Here is a 19,256-nt window from a genome sequence, read left to right on the forward strand (position 1 = left end):
TCTATTAAGCCTGCTCAGTGCTCAAGAATAGGCAACTCCCTTTTCTGAGCTCTGCCAATATGCCTTGCAGAAAATTCTATCCCAGACCCAAATTTAGAGATCAGTTTGACACTGAGTAAAACCTGCCTAATCTCTAAACGCATCTAACCTCACTTACAGCCAGAGATACTGTTGCTTCTGAGTAATCTTGTATAGGCTCTGATCTTACAATTAGATCAATGTGGGTGGACCCCAGTGCTCTCAGGGAATCCCTCCGAGGACAATGCAGCTACAGGTGGGCATTGGTGTAGATCTGACTGTAGAATCAGAGTCGTATAGGTCAGTACAGAACTGTCCACATGTTGGACATTTCTAGCCTTGTTTTTTAGCATTGTGTTCTAAAGTTCATGTGTTTTATATTGTTTTTCAACTTTCTAATGTTTGATAAATTTACTAACAGCAAAACCCCACATGCATCATCATTACTGAATTGCAACAGCTTCGTTCTGTAATAAAGGTTGCAATTAGATGTTGGTTATTTAATAGATTCTGATTTAAGTACCCTTTCCCCCAACTCCCTAATGAGATAGTGGTTGGTGCCATCTGCTTGCCCTGTTCTATAGGGAGCAGGCAGGAAGCAGTAGGCAGTCTACTATCTCAGATAATAAAGTAATGCCTTTGTGTTCTTAATGCTAGTTATTAGCGCATTGGTAATATTGCATGTAATGTATGTATGGCCTTGATCCAATTCCCATGGAAGTCGATGGAAAGACTCCCACTGATGCCAATGAGAGTTAGATCAGGCTTTATGCCCACAAAGCTACCATTGTTTAGTTTTAATTCTGTTGGGGGGAGGGTGTTTGGTGTGGTGTTCACTTCCTGCCCCAAAAGCGCACATTTATTAGACCTCTGAGATCAACGTTTTGTAAGGGGACTCCTCTTCCTGCAATGTGCAATCTTTAATGACAGTAGGAAGTTGTGGGAGTCTTCTCTTCCGGAGCTGGTACCAGCAGCAACCTTTTTGTATGTAGAGAGGCTTTGACTGCAAATTCTGAGGATAGTTTTGAGGACAATGTAATACTATAACAGTTTTTCTTTCCTCTGTAATAAATAACAAATCATGTATTATAAGAGGCCAGCATCCACTGTAGAAATGATCATACTTAATTTTAAATCATCCTTTGTAGTTTGCTGGGAGTGATAGTACCAGAAAACTCCTGATGGATATTACAGGATTAAAGTCTAGAAAACATGACCTCTGAGGAAAGATTGAAAAAATTGGATTTATTTAGTCAGAAGAAGGGAAGACTGAGTGGGGGACATAACAGTTTTCAAGTTCATAAAAGTTTGTTATAAGGAGAAGGATGAAAAATTGTTCTCCTTAATTTCTGAAGCTAGGACAAGGGTTTAAAGTGCAGCAAGGGAGATTTAGGTTGGACGTTAGGAAAAAATTCCAAACTGTCAGAGTGGTTATTGATAAGAGAAATAATTAGTATATTATACTTTAAATATAAGATTTATTATCATTTATCTTTGCAATGTGCATTTTTAAAAACCTATTTGTATCAGTAAATGTTACATTTATGAAATAAACAGCAGGATCTTATTCAGGGGACAAGGCAGTATGCCACGTTTATTATGAATACAGAAAATATTTGAAAAAGCAATTGCCTAAAACACACTTCACACACCCAGAGTTCTGCAGGAGGGATATAATTACCGGCCTCTGTGTTGCTCGAACTGAATCACTGGCCAGGTGACTCAGACACAAGGATGGAGCCAGGCTCTGTCGGTCGCGACATGATGCTCCTTGAGGTTTGCAGTACGAGCCCAAAGTCCAGGTTTCTTCTCCCCATTTTTATACTTATCTGTCCCCATTCGGGTCTATGGATTTTGTCATGTCAGTCTCCTTGTTTGATGTAATCGTCAATTACGTTTGATAGTGCAAGTGTGACAGCTTTCCCATTCTTTCATTCCTGTTTCACTTTGTCTTGTTCCTGTCCTTGGGTGTTAACTCCCCTGTTTTCCAGGGTTATCTTGATCTTCGGTCATCTGGATTGTAAAAGTTCTTTAAACAAAAGCATCTTCTCTCCCTCCTGCCCTTGGAGGCTGAGAACCATTACCTCAGCAATTACTTCCTCGCCGTCTTATCTTGGCAGACTCAAATTGCATTCACTCCTCATTCATACTTACTAAAAATCATTACATTCTTATCCCATTACATTGGTACATTATCTTATACTTACTAGCATAATAAAATCCTTATACCTACACCAATTCTATTAATACCAATTTTACTAAAAGGAAATAAAATAAATCTTATTTGCCCTCTCATTGCCCCATGATTTACACATCAACCACATTCCTGATACGCATTGAGCACTTTACTTCACTTGTAAATTATCACAATTAGATTTCAGGATGTTCCCAAACATTCATATGTAGAACGTCACAAACAGGGCCCCAATGTGTTATAAATGTTAAATCACAAAATGTTTAGGTAGGATGTTCCCACTCATATGTTCAAGTAGTCAATTATCATAGTGGAGCCTGGGGTGGCATGAACAAACAATCAATGTGTCTGGAACATCCCTATCTATAATGCCTAGTTTTGTTCTTTCTCAATGTGAGGATTAACTCTTAAGCTTCAAATACATATTCATGGTCCAGGCCTGCTCTGGTTCAGGCCTACATCACAGTGCTGGGGCCTACATGATGAGTGTTACATACTGGTTTTTAACTGTGCCCAGGTTGGCTGGGATGCTTTAAGAACATGTACGGTTAACTGAAATAGGAATAAGAAAAAACACTGATATTCACAATAATAACCATACTCTGAAAGTAGTCACCAAAAATAATTCAAAACCAGCCATTTGGATAAAAACTAAGTTAAACCAATCACTTTCCTTTGAATGATCTCATAAGTTTTTGTAAGACAGACCTCATCTTCTTTTGGTTTTCACAGTATTTTTATCTGTCCTTATGCTATCATAGAAGGCGCAGTTACCCAAAAGGACTATAAAAAATTGGTTAGAAAAGTTCTCTGTCATTGATAAGAGATGCCTTTTTAAGAGTTTGATCCAGTGAGATACTGAGCAGCTCCTGGGAGAAGCTGGGTACCATCAACTCTCACCACCCAAAAGATCATGTCCTTAAAGATGAGGTGAACAGCTGCAGCCAGCAGCAGAGATGAGGGTGTTGCGAGTGAGCCCGCCATTGATAGAGCTTCCCAGCAATGAGGGCCAGTACTTAACGTGTGTTTAGAGGTAATGAAGATAACTATCTAGCTGCATTGGGAGCGGAGGAGGATGGTGGTGGGTGGTTTGGGTGATGGTAATGAAGGAAAACTGGCTGATGGTTGGGCAGAGAAGGGAGCTTGCACTCAGGAAGAGGGTGGTTGGGAATCTGGACATAAAGGTTTAGGAACCTGCACTAAGGAGAAGGCAGCATGTCCATGCTGGGTTGTTTGGGCATAGCATGACCAACCACTTCTGCCCTGGTGGCAAGCTACAGTCAGTTGTAAATAGCAATTCTTATCCATAGTCCAATCACTGATATTTTGACATTGAAGACAGCGCTGGTTATAACAATATCAAAGACCAAAGGATAACAACTAGTAAAATTTGCTACATTTTGAGTAATAATATAAAAAAACTTTCAACTTTAAAAGAAGAATACAGCAAGGCACAGAGTGTCATTAAGAACAATTAACTGGTATAAAAAACCTGTAAGATTCAATATAAATTTATCAAATCTGTTGCCCCTTATTACAAGATACAAAGCTGCCTTGATTATATATCCTAGAATGGCTTCTCTTACAAAGAGCTGAGGGAGACTGCCAAGCAGCAATTTAACCAGAGCTGACAAATGGTTGTGCACTGAAGTGAATTAATGACATGACCTTCAACTCCTAACTCTACAAGAAATTTGTCTCACTGTTCATATATTTAGATTTCCCAAATTCTAGGTTACTGTCTTTTACCTGAAGAGTTATTCTTTTAGAATAAACAACATAGCTGGGAGGCTAATATTCTAGGTGCAAAAAGTGATTATGGGCTAGAGTCTCCTCTCACATTAGTGTAAATCCAGAGTAACTCTAGTTCAGTTATACTGCTGTAAAACCACTGTGAGAAGAGAGTCAGACCTAACATTGATGGTGGTGGAGTACATGAAGCAGTAAATGTCTTTTGTGAGTGATTATATGGTAGGGCAAAGCTGAAGCACTTAATAACTATAGGAAACATTTAAGACCCAATTTATTGAAGATGAAAAACACCCAAAGCACTCATTGACTTCCAAGGGAAGTATTAGCACTCATCACCTCTGAGGATCCCTAATGAAAATTATTCTCTTGTGACGTGACAAGGGAAGACTCAAACATACTGCAACTTCTTTAGCCAGGTTCTTTGAATATTAACCTGATCCTGAATAAGTAATGTATGATAGAGTATGTTCACATTTATTGTCATTTTGCTTTAATATTTTTTTAAAGTCTGTCTTGTGGCATATGTGTTTGAAAGTTCTGTGCTGCTGCTTTGGGGTTGGGATGTATGTTGTCCTGCCAAGGGAGAATACAACCTCTAGTTTGTACACATTGCCACTCCTTTTTTTATCCATTCATAACTGTTGAGGAGAGACAGCATGAAGCGAGCTACATCCCCTCTTGCCACTGAATTTGTTACCGGGTAACCATTTGGATCAGGAACAAAATAGCCTTCGTGAGTCAGGAATTCTTTGTCTGTAGGGGAAAAATATAAACTGATATGAACAGTGGGTGGAAAAAATAGAATTGCAGAGGCAAATCCTTACACTTCAATTGATTCTCACCTGCTCAATCCCAATGCATATATATATGAAATATCAAGTTAATTTTAAGCAGTAGCTATAAAAAGGTACTATTTTATATCTTTAACAAATCAGGAAATACAGGGGCCATTCTTAAGTACTGCCAGTTGCTGTAGGTAACTAAATAACTTCAAGGACTTCTGCAGGATATTATGTGAAAGCCTAGGTGTAGCTACATCAGCTCCTCCTCTTCCACCCGAAGACTTCCATAACTCTATTTATGTCTTCTTATCTACCTTCTCTCGTTCCTTTTCTTCCTACTACAAGTCTTGCTTAACCTCCAGGTAGCCACCTAAGAGGCCAGATCTTCAGCCAGTGAAAACTGAGGTAACTCCACTGAAGTCACGGGAGCTATGCCAGTTTTTACCAGTTTGAGGCTCCAGCTGAAGATATCTACTAAATAGCAATAATGAACACACAGAGTGTGATAAGTAATTGCCTTGCCTACTATGTTAATATCAGCTATTTTTTGTTCATACACAACGTTCTTTATCCTTGTAATATGCTAAGAGGGAATATTGCTCCTTTGCAGTTGACTTCCTCACTGCACTTGTACTCATTTTAATTTCTTAAAATAAAGTCTAAAAATGAACTTCTAAATAACGTTACCTTAGTATTTGCCATATAATATACCTTTATCATTATCAATCATTATTGATTTGTATTGTAAATTAGGCTGGTCTATTCTATAAAAAACAGCCTGTATTATTCATAAAGTAATGAGCCGCCTTGAAGCAGGATCTGCCTTACCTTATCCCAGGATCAAAAATTATTCCATACATAATATTTGTCTGCAGCATATCATTACTTAGCCTCCCTCCAGAAAACCTATTAAAATCTCCTTGGAAGTTTGACACATGTTTAAAATGGGATTTCTTGCTGTTTTACAGTGATGGGAGGAAGGTGGAAGCTGCAACATTTCCTAGTATGAAAACATTGTTCAAAGTTGCAGAGAGATGTATTAGCTGTTTTTGGCTAAGGAACAGTGTACAGCATGTAAATAGTGTTCTGACAAGTGTCTACCTTGCAAGGGATTTTTGGATCAGACTCCAAATCAACACATTTATTTTTCCTTCTCATTTTTATTGTAACAATGGAAGCCAAATTCTGCTCACAGTTATGCCAATGTAAATCCAGAGTCATGACATTGAAGCCAGTTGACATACTCTGGATTTATAGGAGTATAATGGAGAGCACAATTTGCATCAAATGTAGCAGATTTATAAATTGATGTGGAGTAAAAGATTACCATCTAGTTTTACCATCTCTCCCAGACTGAGAGCGTCATAGCCATGATTGAACAAAGAGCTTCTGCTATTCTATATTCTGAGTCAAATTTTCAGAAGTTGACAGATTTTCATAGCCCCTTTGCTTTCAAAATACAGCTCTGATTGTTCTCCACAAACTATTGGGTCCTGGGCACTTATGGAAATCTGGTCCTCTGGTCCTTGGAGCATCCTCATAGGAAAATTGTTAAATGCTGGTTAAAAATACACCACCCTCTTAAATGTGTTTCTCTTTGAACTACCAATGTCCCTTCCTGTAGAAGGGTGTGGGTTTAAAAAAAACAAACATGATAAACAGGAGGGGTTTCTTGTAATATATTGTGTTCTGACAGAAAATTATCAGGCGCTAGCTGTGAACATTAAACTGCTGGGAAACCTCAAGGGAAATGTTATAGCATATAAGAAACATTTTTTCTGGTAGCATTTGGCTTGCTGGGTAAACATAAATATGTTAATTTTCAAATGGGGAATTTGAGTTGAGGCTGAGGTCTTGTGAAAAATAAGCTCAGATCCCAGTAGAAGCACAGACAGGAAGTGAAGGGCTGGAGGAGAAGAAGAGTGCAAGAAATAAAGAGGCTTGAAGTGGAAAAAAGAATAGAAATGCTTGCCTCATGGAATAGTGGCCTGCAGGTAGCCCTGCAAAACCCCTCTGATCTCCCATCTTTACTTTCCGTGAAATGGACTTGCTCATTTAAAACACACTTCATATTTTACTGCTACAATTGGTGTGTGCTGTGCATTTAGATCCACATTTTCAGAACAGGGTGCATGTAATTTTTGCATACAGTTGTCAGCATTGCCAACCTCAAGCGTGCAAAAAATCATGAAGCAGGCTCCAAAAAATCATGAGATCTGCTTGAAAATCATGAGATTTAAAAATATATAATAAATGTTCATCTCTTTTTCTTTGCCTTCTAGTTTCTGAGCCTTTAGCGTGCACCTGCTTCATGCTTTCAAGATTTTTTCTGAAACTTACTTAGATTTTAGATAATGAAAGCTGAGATTCCCATGCAATCTTTTGATTAAAGCATCTGGGACTCCACGAAAGATCACCAGCTATCATGATGGCTAGTTAGATGCCTGGCTTTTAATTTTTCTCATGCTGCTACTGTGTCTGTACATGCAACTGTGGTAATTGTGCATGCAAATTATGCACTTGCATTTTTGCACATGCAGTTCTGAAAATATGTTCTTTATTGACTTGGTGCTAGAACGTCGAGAGCTTTTGCCTTTAGCACTTATCAGCCCAAGATCCCAGCTTTACATGAGGTTCAAGTGAAATTAGTTTTTACATTTAATTACAGTAAACTCCAGAGTTTTTTAAACAAACAATCTTTGTCTTAAAATGAGGGTGCATCCCAGCAATAAAGTCCACATGGTGAGATACCTTGTTCTATCCTCCTCTTGTTTACAGTTGAAGTTGTTTCCTTATTATTGTGTTAAAAAAGGGCTGTATGGTGCTATTATGTACAGTGACTTTTTTGTCAACAAGCTTTTGACAAGCTCCAGCTCTGGGGATCAGTGGGGAGGATGAACTTAATTAAAATAAATCATTGATGATAATAATAATCTTATTAATGAGAAATTTGCTGTGGATTTTAATGTACTGCAAGAATGCAGTGAGATCTTATTTCAGCAATTTCCCCCCAGCCCATTTGCAACAAAGGCCCTTTTGTTAGTTCATTAAGCTAATATGAAGCCTCACAGATAATGTTGGCATTATTTTTCTAACTCATTTACAGTGATCACAGGAAAACAATTAATTCCCTGAATTTCTGGCAGTTACACTTTACTTATCCCCAACAAAAGAGCTTTGCTCATTAATATATTATCAGTCCTCTAATACTCTGTTTTTTCACTAAGCATTAACTCCTGCTGCTAGTCTTCTAAAATTAACAACAAATGTTCTGTTGTTAAGAACTGGAGGCCAGTTCCATTTTACAGGGTCAATCTCCTACACAGTGCTGAGCACTCTTAGTTCCTACTGACTTTGTTAGGAGTCCAGGATGCTCAGCATCTCCTAGGAGCATCTCAGTAACTCACCGGATTGAAACTCTTGATCCTGCAAACATGTAAGCACATGTGTAACTTTAGTCATGGGATTAGTCCTAGTGACTTCAACAGGATTACTCATGGTCATAAAATGTGTAAGTGTTGAATGTTAGGGCTTATTAATCTAATAACTAGGGTTTTCGATTAAAACCCCAAAGGTTCGCTAATCTGCGGTCTGTATCCTTCACAGGATTTTAAGAATATGGGACACTGATGGGCTTTACTGCTATACTGAAAGGACCATATTTTCAAAAACAGATGCCCAGTTATGTGTGCAAAATTTCACACAGTATTGCAAACCTCCATTTGCACACGACTATCCTGATTCAGCCAGTTGGGCATCTGAGTCCACACCCGAGCAGTTAGACACCTAAGTGGTCGACTGTGTGTTCAGATACCTCATGGTGTGATTGTGACTTATATGGACACTTGTATGACTATACATACAATTTGTTTACTTGTATGACCCTGACTGGGACGAGTGTGATTTTTGTGTGTGAGTACAATTACAAAATGTGATTTACCTAGCAGTACAAACACATTCTTAACAAAATATGAATCATGGCAAAAATGGCTTGTTTTGGGGTTAGTTACAAATTCAGATGAGAATTACTAAAACATTCACTGAGGTTTGTTAATCTTTCTGTGTCCCTGCTTTGAGTTTGGGACAAACCTGGGCATAGGGGAAAGCCTTGGGAAAAGTGATCATATGAGTCAAATCAGCCCAAAATTGTGAATTAGAGATGAGAGCCTGAAAGGGATTTGTCTAAACTCTGCTGAAATCACAGGGTTTCACACAGCTCTAATCTAGTGCTTCACCTGCTGCAGTCATGGCAAAGTGAAATTAACAAGAGCTCTACCTTCACACTAAAATGGAAAACTGAATCCCACAGGGATGAACAGCTCGATTTTCTTGCATGCATAGCATGGAGTAAGTAAAAGGTAGGGCACATTTGGGGCCTGCCTATACTTTGGTAATGTTCCTTCAGTACAGTGTGTTTCCAGTTTTTATCCTGGGCCCTGGTCCAATGCTCACTGAAGTCTTTCCACTGACTTCAATAGGCACTTGGTTAGTAAAGCTTTGATACTTCAGTCTCTGGAAACACTGGCTAAATGATGTAGTTAACGTATAATTTATACCCATATATTGGAAACATTTATTCTCAAATATATTTAATACTTACTTTTTCCCTCCTGCAGCTTTACAATATTTTGGGCCACCTGAAAGTAATTAACAGAACTGGCTAGATGCAGCTCTGCGCTCTTTCCCACATATCTCTACCAATGTTCCTCAAGCCTACTGCTAACTGATTTTGCAAAATACTGAGTGGCCTCAACTCCAAAAGTAAGCTCTTTGGGGCAGGGAGTGTCTTTTTTTCCCCCTGCATTTGTACAGCACCTTACACAATAGGGTCCTGGGCCACAACTGTGGCTCCTAAGTGCTACAGTAATAGAAATAAAAATGTAGTCAATAAGAGTTAAGGCCAAGCAGCACCTGCTGCAGGAGGTGCTTAACACCTTTTCAAAATAAGGAGAGTAGGGAATGAGTGGACATCTTCATCAGCCTTTAGGCCATCAACATTACTTTCTGGCTATATGGCCATCAAAGCTTTCTCATAGTTGATGCTGCTACTATTACAGTTCGTTTACCTGTGGCTGGGACATTTTGAAGTCCTGGTGGCCTCACTACAGTCCAGCTGAGGTCACTGCACTCCTTCTCTAAGTAGTTCTCCATCTGATACATGTTGGTAAGCACACTTCTGATGAGTGGCAGGAGGAGAAAACGCACGATGGCTGGAGCATTCAGTCCAGACTCAGCTGTAACAAAAGAGACATTCTTTTCACAGAATTCCTGAATGAGTTTCAGTGGTTCCATTTCAGCAACTCCTCTCTTCAATAATATAGGCACATGACGGTCCTGATTCTGTTCCCTCTGAAGTCAATGGGAGCCATTGACATAAATGGGCACAAGATTAGGCATGCAGTATGGTAGAGAATTTATAAAGCCATTTCCCCTGTGAAGATCCCATTCCTGCAAGGTGTACTGTGAATCCTAGGGGCATTCAGTACCTCCCAGGATTAGTGTTTAAGAGGCCAAAAAGGATTATGAATTTTCAGAAGCATAATGAAGCTGTGGTAGTCTATGCAATCCAAGACACTCCTAGTCTTTATAAGGGCAGGACCCATGTTTCTTGATGCAAACAAAGATACTTTCTGAGCTTTACAACCAGGCCAATACTTTTTCCTTTGTTTGCAAAATAGTGGATTGCAAGGGTGTGATTATGTCCTGGAATGGAAGCACAAAGTGTGCAAAGATGAACTTTCAGCTAAAAGGAGCTTAGCACAGATCCAACTGGCTTGAGCAGAGGAAGGCTTCTTTTCAGCACACCTGGTAAATCTGTCAAGCAAGAAAGATCCTCAGGTGCAGAATTCATGCATAGTGAGCCCAGACAATGGGTTAGGGAACTCTGTGAACAAGGTAAGTCTACCACATTACCTGGCTATCAGTGATCAGACACAACACTACATTTTTGTTGGTGCTGGCTGGACCTTATCCTTAACTTAGAAAATGACACTGTACAACTTTATTGACAAACTGTACAAAACCTTGCGCCTTAGCACTGCAACACCTACTGTATCAGCGTCCTCCATCAGAAGAGCCTGGCCTGCAGTACTGTAAAAGTGGTTTGCCAAATTTTGAGCTCCATTTGTAAATGCAGCAAGCAGGATATATTGCCCAATCACGTGAGATGCAGCATAATCTATCATGATCCTTGTAATATTCTGGATAGGATGTGAGGGTTTTGGAAAAAATGAAGTCAAGACAGCCTCTGAAGAAGCTACGCCAGGCTGTATGCATGTAACAAGACAGGATACGGGGAAAGATTTTCAAAGGCACCTTACCTAGCTTGAGACAAGGACCTTGAGACAGGGACCATCTTGTGTGTGTGTGTGGTATTAAAGCACAATGTGTTCCTGGTCTATGATTATGGCTCCTAAAGCAATACAGTAATCATATAATAAAGTGACTTAAGAGCCAAAGTCCTATTAACTTCTACATTCCCTTGCAAGCCAAGTCACTTACTGCTTTTGAAAATTTTATCTTGGCTCAATAACAACAAGAACTGCTTGTTCTTAATTTTCAGTTCAAGGTTCTCCGGAATCTCAGACACCAAAATCCCTTTTACCCAGTAGACAATAACCCCTCCTCCTTGCTCATTAGATTGCTTGGCTTTGTCTCTGAAGCCAATGTCTAGAAGGATGCACTGAAACAATTCGCTGGTTACTGTACTCACGGGAAGTGTACCATGACGTCATGGCTATTACACGGTTCACTCTGGATAGCCTCATGGCAGCCACTACAGTTTCCATTGAATCTGTGTATCCTGAAATTGCTGAGAAGATCTTGTAAGGGAAGCCTAAGCAGGAAATGACAGCATCTTGACCTTGAAAATGTCCTGACAACTGTTCTGCTGAAAAAATGTTTGCTTCCACCACCTAAAAAGATTTAATAATGTCATAGTCTTTTCAGTACTTCTCTCCCCACCATACCCACCAACATTTCCTTCTCCTGTCTCTCACCACTTCTTTTCCAAATAAAAATACCTCAGAGAATGTTGTAGTAGCTCATAAAAGTGCTCGTAATGTACCTTCATACAGGGTGGGATCATGTTTTTTAAGGGAAGATTTGGCAAACAAGGAAGATAGAAAACCTCAGTAGAGTGAGTCTTATCAGATTCATTTTCATTCATGCTCTCTCACTCCCCTTCTTTTCTTTTAAAAAATATAAGAATATGATGGTGTGTATTTAAAAAATAATACCTCTACAGCCTCACCCCCACCTTGTGATTTAGCATTAGCTTAACACAATTTTTAATTTTAAGGCTGAAGATTTGATTCCTGTTTAATGCAAAGTTGGTGACTGATAAAGTTATTACTATCAATTATATGATAAAAGATGAGCCCCTGACTTGGTAAGGATAACAAAAACATGGCTGGATGACACTGCAGACTACTGTTGGCACAACTGTCTCCAGCTGGTTATATGATGCAACACAAAGACAGTGGGAAATTGGAGGCCAGTGTTGGAGGAGAGTGCATCTGATCTCAACAAATAGGAGGTATTTTACCTCAAAGCTAGATCTGACTGACTGAATGATTTCTTGTCTTCCCAGCTGATAGCAAATAGTTCACTGTCTGAATTCTCATTGGGCATGGTCTCTGTATGAGGATACACATTTCTATAGGATGTGAACAATGACAATTACAGTTAACACCAGTTACAATAATACATAGTAATTTCATTATTGAAACTGATAACGTGTTCTTGCCATCCTGTCCCAGTCATTAGACATTTAACACTTCATCCTTTCACCATATAGAAGTGTACAAGAGCCAGAACGCAATTCATCTTGGGAAAGCTGCATCCTATGCCTTTTGATGATTTCATAGAATCACAGAAGATTAGAGTTGGAAGGGACAGCAGGAGGTCTAGTCCAACCCCTTGCTCAAATCAAATCATCCCCCCAACTAAATCATCCCAGGCAGGGCTTTGTCAAGCCATACCTTAAAAATCTCTAAGGGTGGAGATTCCGCCACCTCCCTAGGTAACCCATTCCAGTGCTTCACCACCCTCCCAGTGAAAAACTTTTTCCTAATATTCAACCTAGACTTCCCCCACTGCAACCTGAGACCATTGTTCCTAGTTTTGTCATCTACTATCACTGAGCTCCATGCCAGGTTAACTTTAATGCCAGGTTAGCTTAAATAATAAAATAACCCCATCCATGGATCAGAAAGCACTTTACAGAAAAAAGGGGAGTATAAAACGGAGGCACAGCATGATGATCTGACTTGCCTGGCAGAGCTGAGAATAGAATTGAGAGAGCCTGACTCCCTGCCCACTGCTTAGTACACTAGCCTACATTGGAGCTCAGTTCCTCCCAGCTCCACAGACTAATAATACTGGTTTAGAGGCTCAGGGTCTATAAAGGACCCAGTCTTCAAGGGCGTGTTCACTTCTTTGTTTGCCTGGTCCAAATTCAATGCTCTCTTCCCCAGGGTCACAAGAAGTCCAGTTGAGGTGTCTGGCTGATGCTCGTCTCTGAGGCAGTTAGAGCCCACTCCTGCAAACTGTGAGCATCTCTTGAGAGCTGCTAATTGCTCTCAAATCCTATTGAAATCAGTGGGAGACGGGGCTTCTCAGCACTCTGCAGGAACAGAGTCTTTAGCAATTCCACCCTTTCAACTCCCAGACCCAAACTGTAGCTATCTATGGTAGTGATCATAAAAGTGCATTAAAATTAAAGAAGAAAATAGCAGGGAAAAGTGGCATAACATAAAATCTCCTGGGGTTGTAGAGATATTGGCTCAGAAAGTAAGATGAGAATTTCTAGTAGGGTAGGAATCTGCAGGTGCTCTCCCTGGCTCTTGGAGATCACATACCACCCAAATAATTTAGATGTCATGTTTGGGCAGGCTGACATTTTTTTGTAGAATCATTTGCCCAATCTGAGTTATAATAGCTATATAGAAAAGAAGCCAGTGGAGAGACTGCCATTGAATTCAATGGGTTTTGGATCAGATGCATAGGCAATATACATTCAGTAGATAAATATGTACTATATTTAGGCCAAGTTTAAAAACAAATGATTAGTGGTCCTCATTGCTTGCATTATTGGTTGACTGACTTGAGACACATTAAAAGGGCTGCAATTTTTAGAAAGCGCTGAGTGCCCACCCTCTGAAAATCAGTCCCCTTTAAAGTGTAAAGTTGAGGTACCCAAAATCACTAGTCATTTCAGAAACCTTTGGCCTTATATAACAGAATATTATGCTGCTTAATATTTAAATAATGAAATACCTTCAGATTTTTATGTTGAATAGTCAGTTTGGTAACATTCCGCACAAGTGCGGTCACGTCATGGCCTTGCTGTAGTGCTTGTGAAACCAGAAACTGGCCAGTTTGACCAGTTGCACCAAGAACCGCCAGCTTCATAGCTTATCTGCAAACAAAAGGCAAGGTTGAGAATGGTTTTGGTTGCAAGGAGCTGCCTGGTATTTGGATTTAAAAGGTGGGGGGGAAAAGTGTCTGGAGATTTAGGAAGACAGTAACTTTTGAGGTCCAACTCAAGCATCTTGTTTAACTTTGATTTCAGCACAATAGCGCTCTAAGGACCAGAATGTGTAAGCTACGTGTTGCACGAGTTGTGATATGGAGTCACATGACTGTGACACTCTAGGAGGGACTGCTCCTCGGGAAGTACAACCCTTCACCAGCTCCCCAGTGCAAGTGGTGAGAGTGAAGAGACTGTACCATGCTTCAGTACTTTTCAGCCTGCTCCCATCTCCGCTTCTGGCTAGTTCTGTGGGCTAGTAAAGATGCTGTGACAGGACATGGAACAATCAGTCACTGTACTCCACCAAAGGCAAGGACTGCAGTTGTCCCTGGCTCGTGTACAGGATGCAGAAAAGCTTCTATGTGTGACCCTGTCCCCTCTCATCTGATTCCCTGGTCAAAGGCTAGGGACAATCAACCCCTAAAAGTATGTCTACATAGTGAACATTGGCATTTTGGAGCCAGTGAGAGCCTAGGTTGCCAGACTTGGTCTAGCAGGGCTGCGCTAGCACTCTAGCCCTTTGAAGTTGCAGATAGGGCTGGAGCTCAGACTCTGAAGCCCACCCACACCACCCCAGGCACCAGAGCCTGAGTTCCAGGACTGTTTACAATGCTATTTTTGGAGCACTAGTGAGTTTGTTGAACCAGGCTTGGATGCTCAGTTGTGCTCACTCCAAAATGCTGTTTAGACATTGGAAGCATTTCTAGTTAACGTGATTATTGATTTGACTGGTTTTGAGTCAACTATCTGCAGAGGAAATGATGATGTGCAAAGCTTTCTGCACAGTATGAGTGTGGAATCAGAAAAATATCACTGACAAAATACCTTACTCTGAAACTGTGATAGAAATGCTAAGTTCAAATGGAATGTCTTAGCCCTGCCATCCACATGCATATTCGTTAGTCTATGTTGCAGAACTTATCCACTTTTGAAGTCTGAACACAGACATCTCCTGTCAGATAAGTTAGTAAGTGTCTGTGCGTGATCCAAGACTTCCTGGCACCAGAAGACCCATTTAGACAGGCTAGCACCTGGAGGACCCCATGGTGTTCTGTAATCACCTTACTTGTGGGCAATAACCTGTTAATCAAACTCCACTATACGATCTATATGTAAATGAATCTAAATCAAATCTATATAAGTCCTTTGTATCTGGTAGCAAGGCGAAGTGCCAGTGACCAGCACAGAGACGTACTGCCTGGGCTTCCCTATGGCTATAGCTGTTTGTGTGTGACACAAATAAAGCTCTACTCGATCTAACCCTAAAAGAGAAGCTGCATGATCTTTCTTCCACGACATGAGTCTCCTGCAGGATCAAGGGCCATGTAGGAATCTGTCCTAGATCAGCTGCTGCTCATCATTCTCTCTAGCTATTCCTAGGCTTTGCTCCTCATTGCCGTTGTTAGTGTGGTGCCTCATGCTTCATACTTGGCTGATTGCTGCTACAAGTATCAATTTATTTACTTACATTTACCTTATAATTAAAGCCCTGCAGATCCATGAATATCCACTTTATATCCACAGGTATCTGCATCCCCAGATCTGGATATCTGCGGACCATTTTTTGTGGATCGGATAGTCATGGAGGTCGTGGATAGACTTTCTCGGATGTCTGTGACTTCTGGAGGAGCTGCCAGCCCTAGGCCCCACCTGTACAGCTAATCATCTGATAGGCAGCAGCTGGGGCTGAAGAACTGATCAGTTGTTGGGCAGGTGGGGCTGATCAGTTGTTGGGGGGGAGCTGTTCATCTGATCAGCTGTTTGGGGTGGCAGGGACTCAACAGCTGATGGGACAGCTGGCTGCAAACATCGGCTTGGCCGTGGGGATGGGGATACATCTAAAAGAGGGAGGGTGGATTATGAGTCTATAGAAGTTTATTCTAGCTGATGTGGATCCACATATTTGTATCCGAGCAGGGCTCTACTTATAATTAAAAATGACCCAAGATCATCCAGATGTGCAACCACATGTTCCTATCCAAATTACCCTAGTTCTCCCATGCCCGTTCCCTGTTTGGTTTGTTACACCCACTTATCATGTCTTGTCTTTTATTAAATTGTAAGCTCTTCAGCCTAAGACTATCTGGATGTCCACATAGCGCCTCGCAGAATGGGACCCTGATCCTGGATGGGAGATCAACATAAGAATAGTACTTTGCATCGTAGGTCTCAATATACTTTATAAGAGTGGTTAATGGGAGAGATGAGCACCAAGAGAGATGGGGTTATCTGCCCAAACCCACAGAACAAATCAGATATGAAGCTGGGAACAGAACCCAGATCTCCCTACTCTTAATACAGTGCTCTATAAACCAGCAAGACAAACTGTAACATAGAGGTAAATGGATTTCAGCAACTCAACCGGCTCAGATTTGTAGTTTTGTACCTACTCAGCGGCTGCTCTTGAAGAGTGATCTGGTCACACAGGCCAAGTGGCTCTGTGTGTTACAATGTGTGGGTGAGTCTCTCTGCTAAGGGAGAGGTGGAGCAGGGCTTGTAGCTCCCTCTTCTGGGATGTGAGGAACATACACCTCATTCATCCAGTCCCTCTCTGTCCTGTGCCATGTCCTGGATATCAGACCAGTTAAGTGATCAAGGAGCAGGACAGCTACTTGTATCATTCCAGAGTGCTGAATCATCCAGGATTTCTGCTTGCAGCCACTGCTGCATTTTCAGGTTGAGAGACTGAATTCTGTGCTTGTGTTTGTGCCTGCATGTGCTATTGATCTTATTTCCTTGCGGGGCTCTCTGTGGAGTTCACCACTGTACTGCTCTGTTCCCTTCTGCCACTTTGTATTTGGAATTGTTTGGAAAAGTTCGTGCTCCTCCCACCTCCAAGTCCCCAACCCCGGCCAGAAACTTCTTCTCCCCCCTGTGACCACATAGATTACATTCATAGATATTGCAGAGAAAAGACTATTAGATCATCTAGTCCACCCCATGCCACTACCAGTTTGTTGTGTACACTCCCCATGTGTCACATCTCAGTTGCAGCAGTAATGGGTAGAGGGATCAGTGACAGAGCGCTGCTTATTTAAGAATATTTAGTAGGAATCTAAACAGGTCAAGTTTGCCTTGTCCCACCCAGCACCACATTTTAGCAGCGTGGAGACAGATGAGGAAATAGAAATGACTTTTCGCCAGTCCATTCTTCAGTGATGTACCAAGGGGATGGGGTGCCATGCCCCTGGGCGCTGGCAGGGGGGTGGTGCTGGCCAGGCCCTCGGAGGAGGAGCTGCCTCCTGTTGCAGGCAGCCAGGGTGTGCTCCTGGCCCCTTCGCCCCTGCATTGGGCGGAAGGATGGAGCCATGGGACTAGAGCCTATCACGTCTCTCCCCCCCCCCCCACAGCCAGGTAGCCCCTGCCACCCCCACTGCAGGGGGAGAGCAGGAAATGGGCCCGCAGACACCTCCCCCCTCCGCGGGGCACTGCTGCCAATGGGAGTGGGACACCAATGTAAGTATGGTCCCTGGGCACCTGAGACCCATGGTAAACCACTGCCATCCTTTAATAAAAACTAAAACAAGTACTTACCAAAATCACACTGGAGACAAGTGATGGAGATAGTTATGCCCCCGGGCTAGAGCAATAGAAATAGCTCTGAACCAAACTCTCTAGACAGTCTTACTGCATTGGTGAGGCAGGAACTGGACTCAGGATTCCTTTATGTTGTGTTCACATTAAACTAAGTTCTCCAGACGGTAAGAGTCCTCTGAGCATGTGTGCATTGACCCCTCTTCTCCCCGCCTCCTGCAGACTTTGTCCCTGTGAATGTTTTACTGCCTTAAAAATAAACAAAGTGTTAATCTCCTTTGGTTTGTTTTTGATTCACTTTTAGTCTTATCACTAATTTCCCACAGTCCCTCCTCCTTCCCTTTTATCTATTACAACATCCTGCTTACACAGCAGAGTCACAGGCAAGAAGTGTGCAGTGCTGGGATGTTGCCACGCCTACAGTTTCTTGTTACATAAAAATTATGTAAGCTTAAAAGAAAACACATCAACCACACTAGCTAGGCTGTCAGCAATACAAATTGCCAACGATTACATCCAACAACAGAAACCACTCCAGGGGCTTGGGTGAAATGCGGTTCTCCGTTTTTGAAGGGATCCTGAACTTGCAGAAGTCCCAAATTTGTAGAACAGTGGGGATCTGTTACTGCCTGAGGACACTGATTACTATTTACGTACACTTTGGTAGTGCCTATAAGCCTCAGTCAAGTGGGGAACTGGGATGAGGTGTATAAACACCACGGAGGCATTAAAAATAACGAGAGTCCTGTAGCACCTTAAAGACTAACAAATTTCTGCAGGCATAAGCTTTCGTGGGCTGCAACCCACTTCATCAGAGGCAGTGACAGGTTTAAGGGAAGCCAGAGAGCTCAATTAGGATTAGACCCAGCTGGGGTGAAGGTGGCTAGGTTGTTCCTATAAGGGAAGGACAGCAGGGGAATAGAGGGAAGGAGATACAGAGGGGGATGGTGTGGGGCTTGGCTCTGGGATAGGAACTGTAGAGAGACCTGCAAAAGAAGGAGTTTGTACCTGATGACTGTCCCTGAAGGCTGAGGGTAGCTGGAAAGGGGACTCCTAAAGCAAGTAGGGAAGACGCCCTGTTGGTCAGCAACTCAGGAGAAGCTGGGCCTCCAAGAAAAAAGCTCTGGGATGCAGTGCTCAGTAAACTAGGAAGCCGGAACTGCAGAGTGGGGTAATGAGTCTGCAGGGAACTGAGCTCAGGCAGGCTGAAAGAGTTTTTGTTCCTTTATCTTTGGACATGAGTCACCTGGGAGGGGTAGGACTCTTACAGTATGTTAACACTGCAGTTGCAATGTGATTTGCAGCTCCTGGCTATACCTGTGCTAGTGTGCAAAAAATAGCAGTGAGGATGATAGGCCCTTGCATCAAAGCTCATCTAACTAATGCTCCAGTAGCTGCACCTATGCCATCCGCAGCTATTTCTATTGTTTCACATACATAT

General features: G+C 41.7%; 1 protein-coding gene and 1 long non-coding RNA gene across 2 annotated transcripts in view; one reads left to right on the forward strand and one right to left on the reverse strand.

The window, feature by feature from the left end:
- Positions 1-16,352, forward strand: part of LOC137159013 (uncharacterized) — a 37,994-nt gene extending 21,642 nt beyond the window's left edge. The window contains exon 2 of the long non-coding RNA XR_010921521.1: positions 15,806-16,352. This is a non-coding gene — a long non-coding RNA (uncharacterized lncRNA). The remainder of the gene's footprint in view (positions 1-15,805) is intronic.
- Positions 1,594-18,057, reverse strand: LOC137159012 (flavin reductase (NADPH)-like). Its single transcript, XM_067557138.1, has 5 exons — positions 17,816-18,057; positions 14,026-14,167; positions 11,459-11,660; positions 9,813-9,980; positions 1,594-4,717 (listed from the first exon to the last, which is right to left on the reverse strand). The coding sequence occupies exons 2-5, from the start codon at positions 14,158-14,160 to the stop codon at positions 4,560-4,562; spliced, it is 663 nt and encodes a 220-aa protein (XP_067413239.1). The 5' UTR covers positions 14,161-14,167; positions 17,816-18,057; the 3' UTR covers positions 1,594-4,559.
- Positions 18,058-19,256: the final 1,199 nt, after the last annotated feature.

Source organism: Emydura macquarii, unplaced genomic scaffold (assembly GCF_026122565.2).
Source record: "Emydura macquarii macquarii isolate MOO-44397 ecotype Brisbane River unplaced genomic scaffold, CSIRO-AGI_Emac_v2 contig_1790, whole genome shotgun sequence".
NCBI lineage: Eukaryota > Metazoa > Chordata > Testudines > Chelidae > Emydura > Emydura macquarii.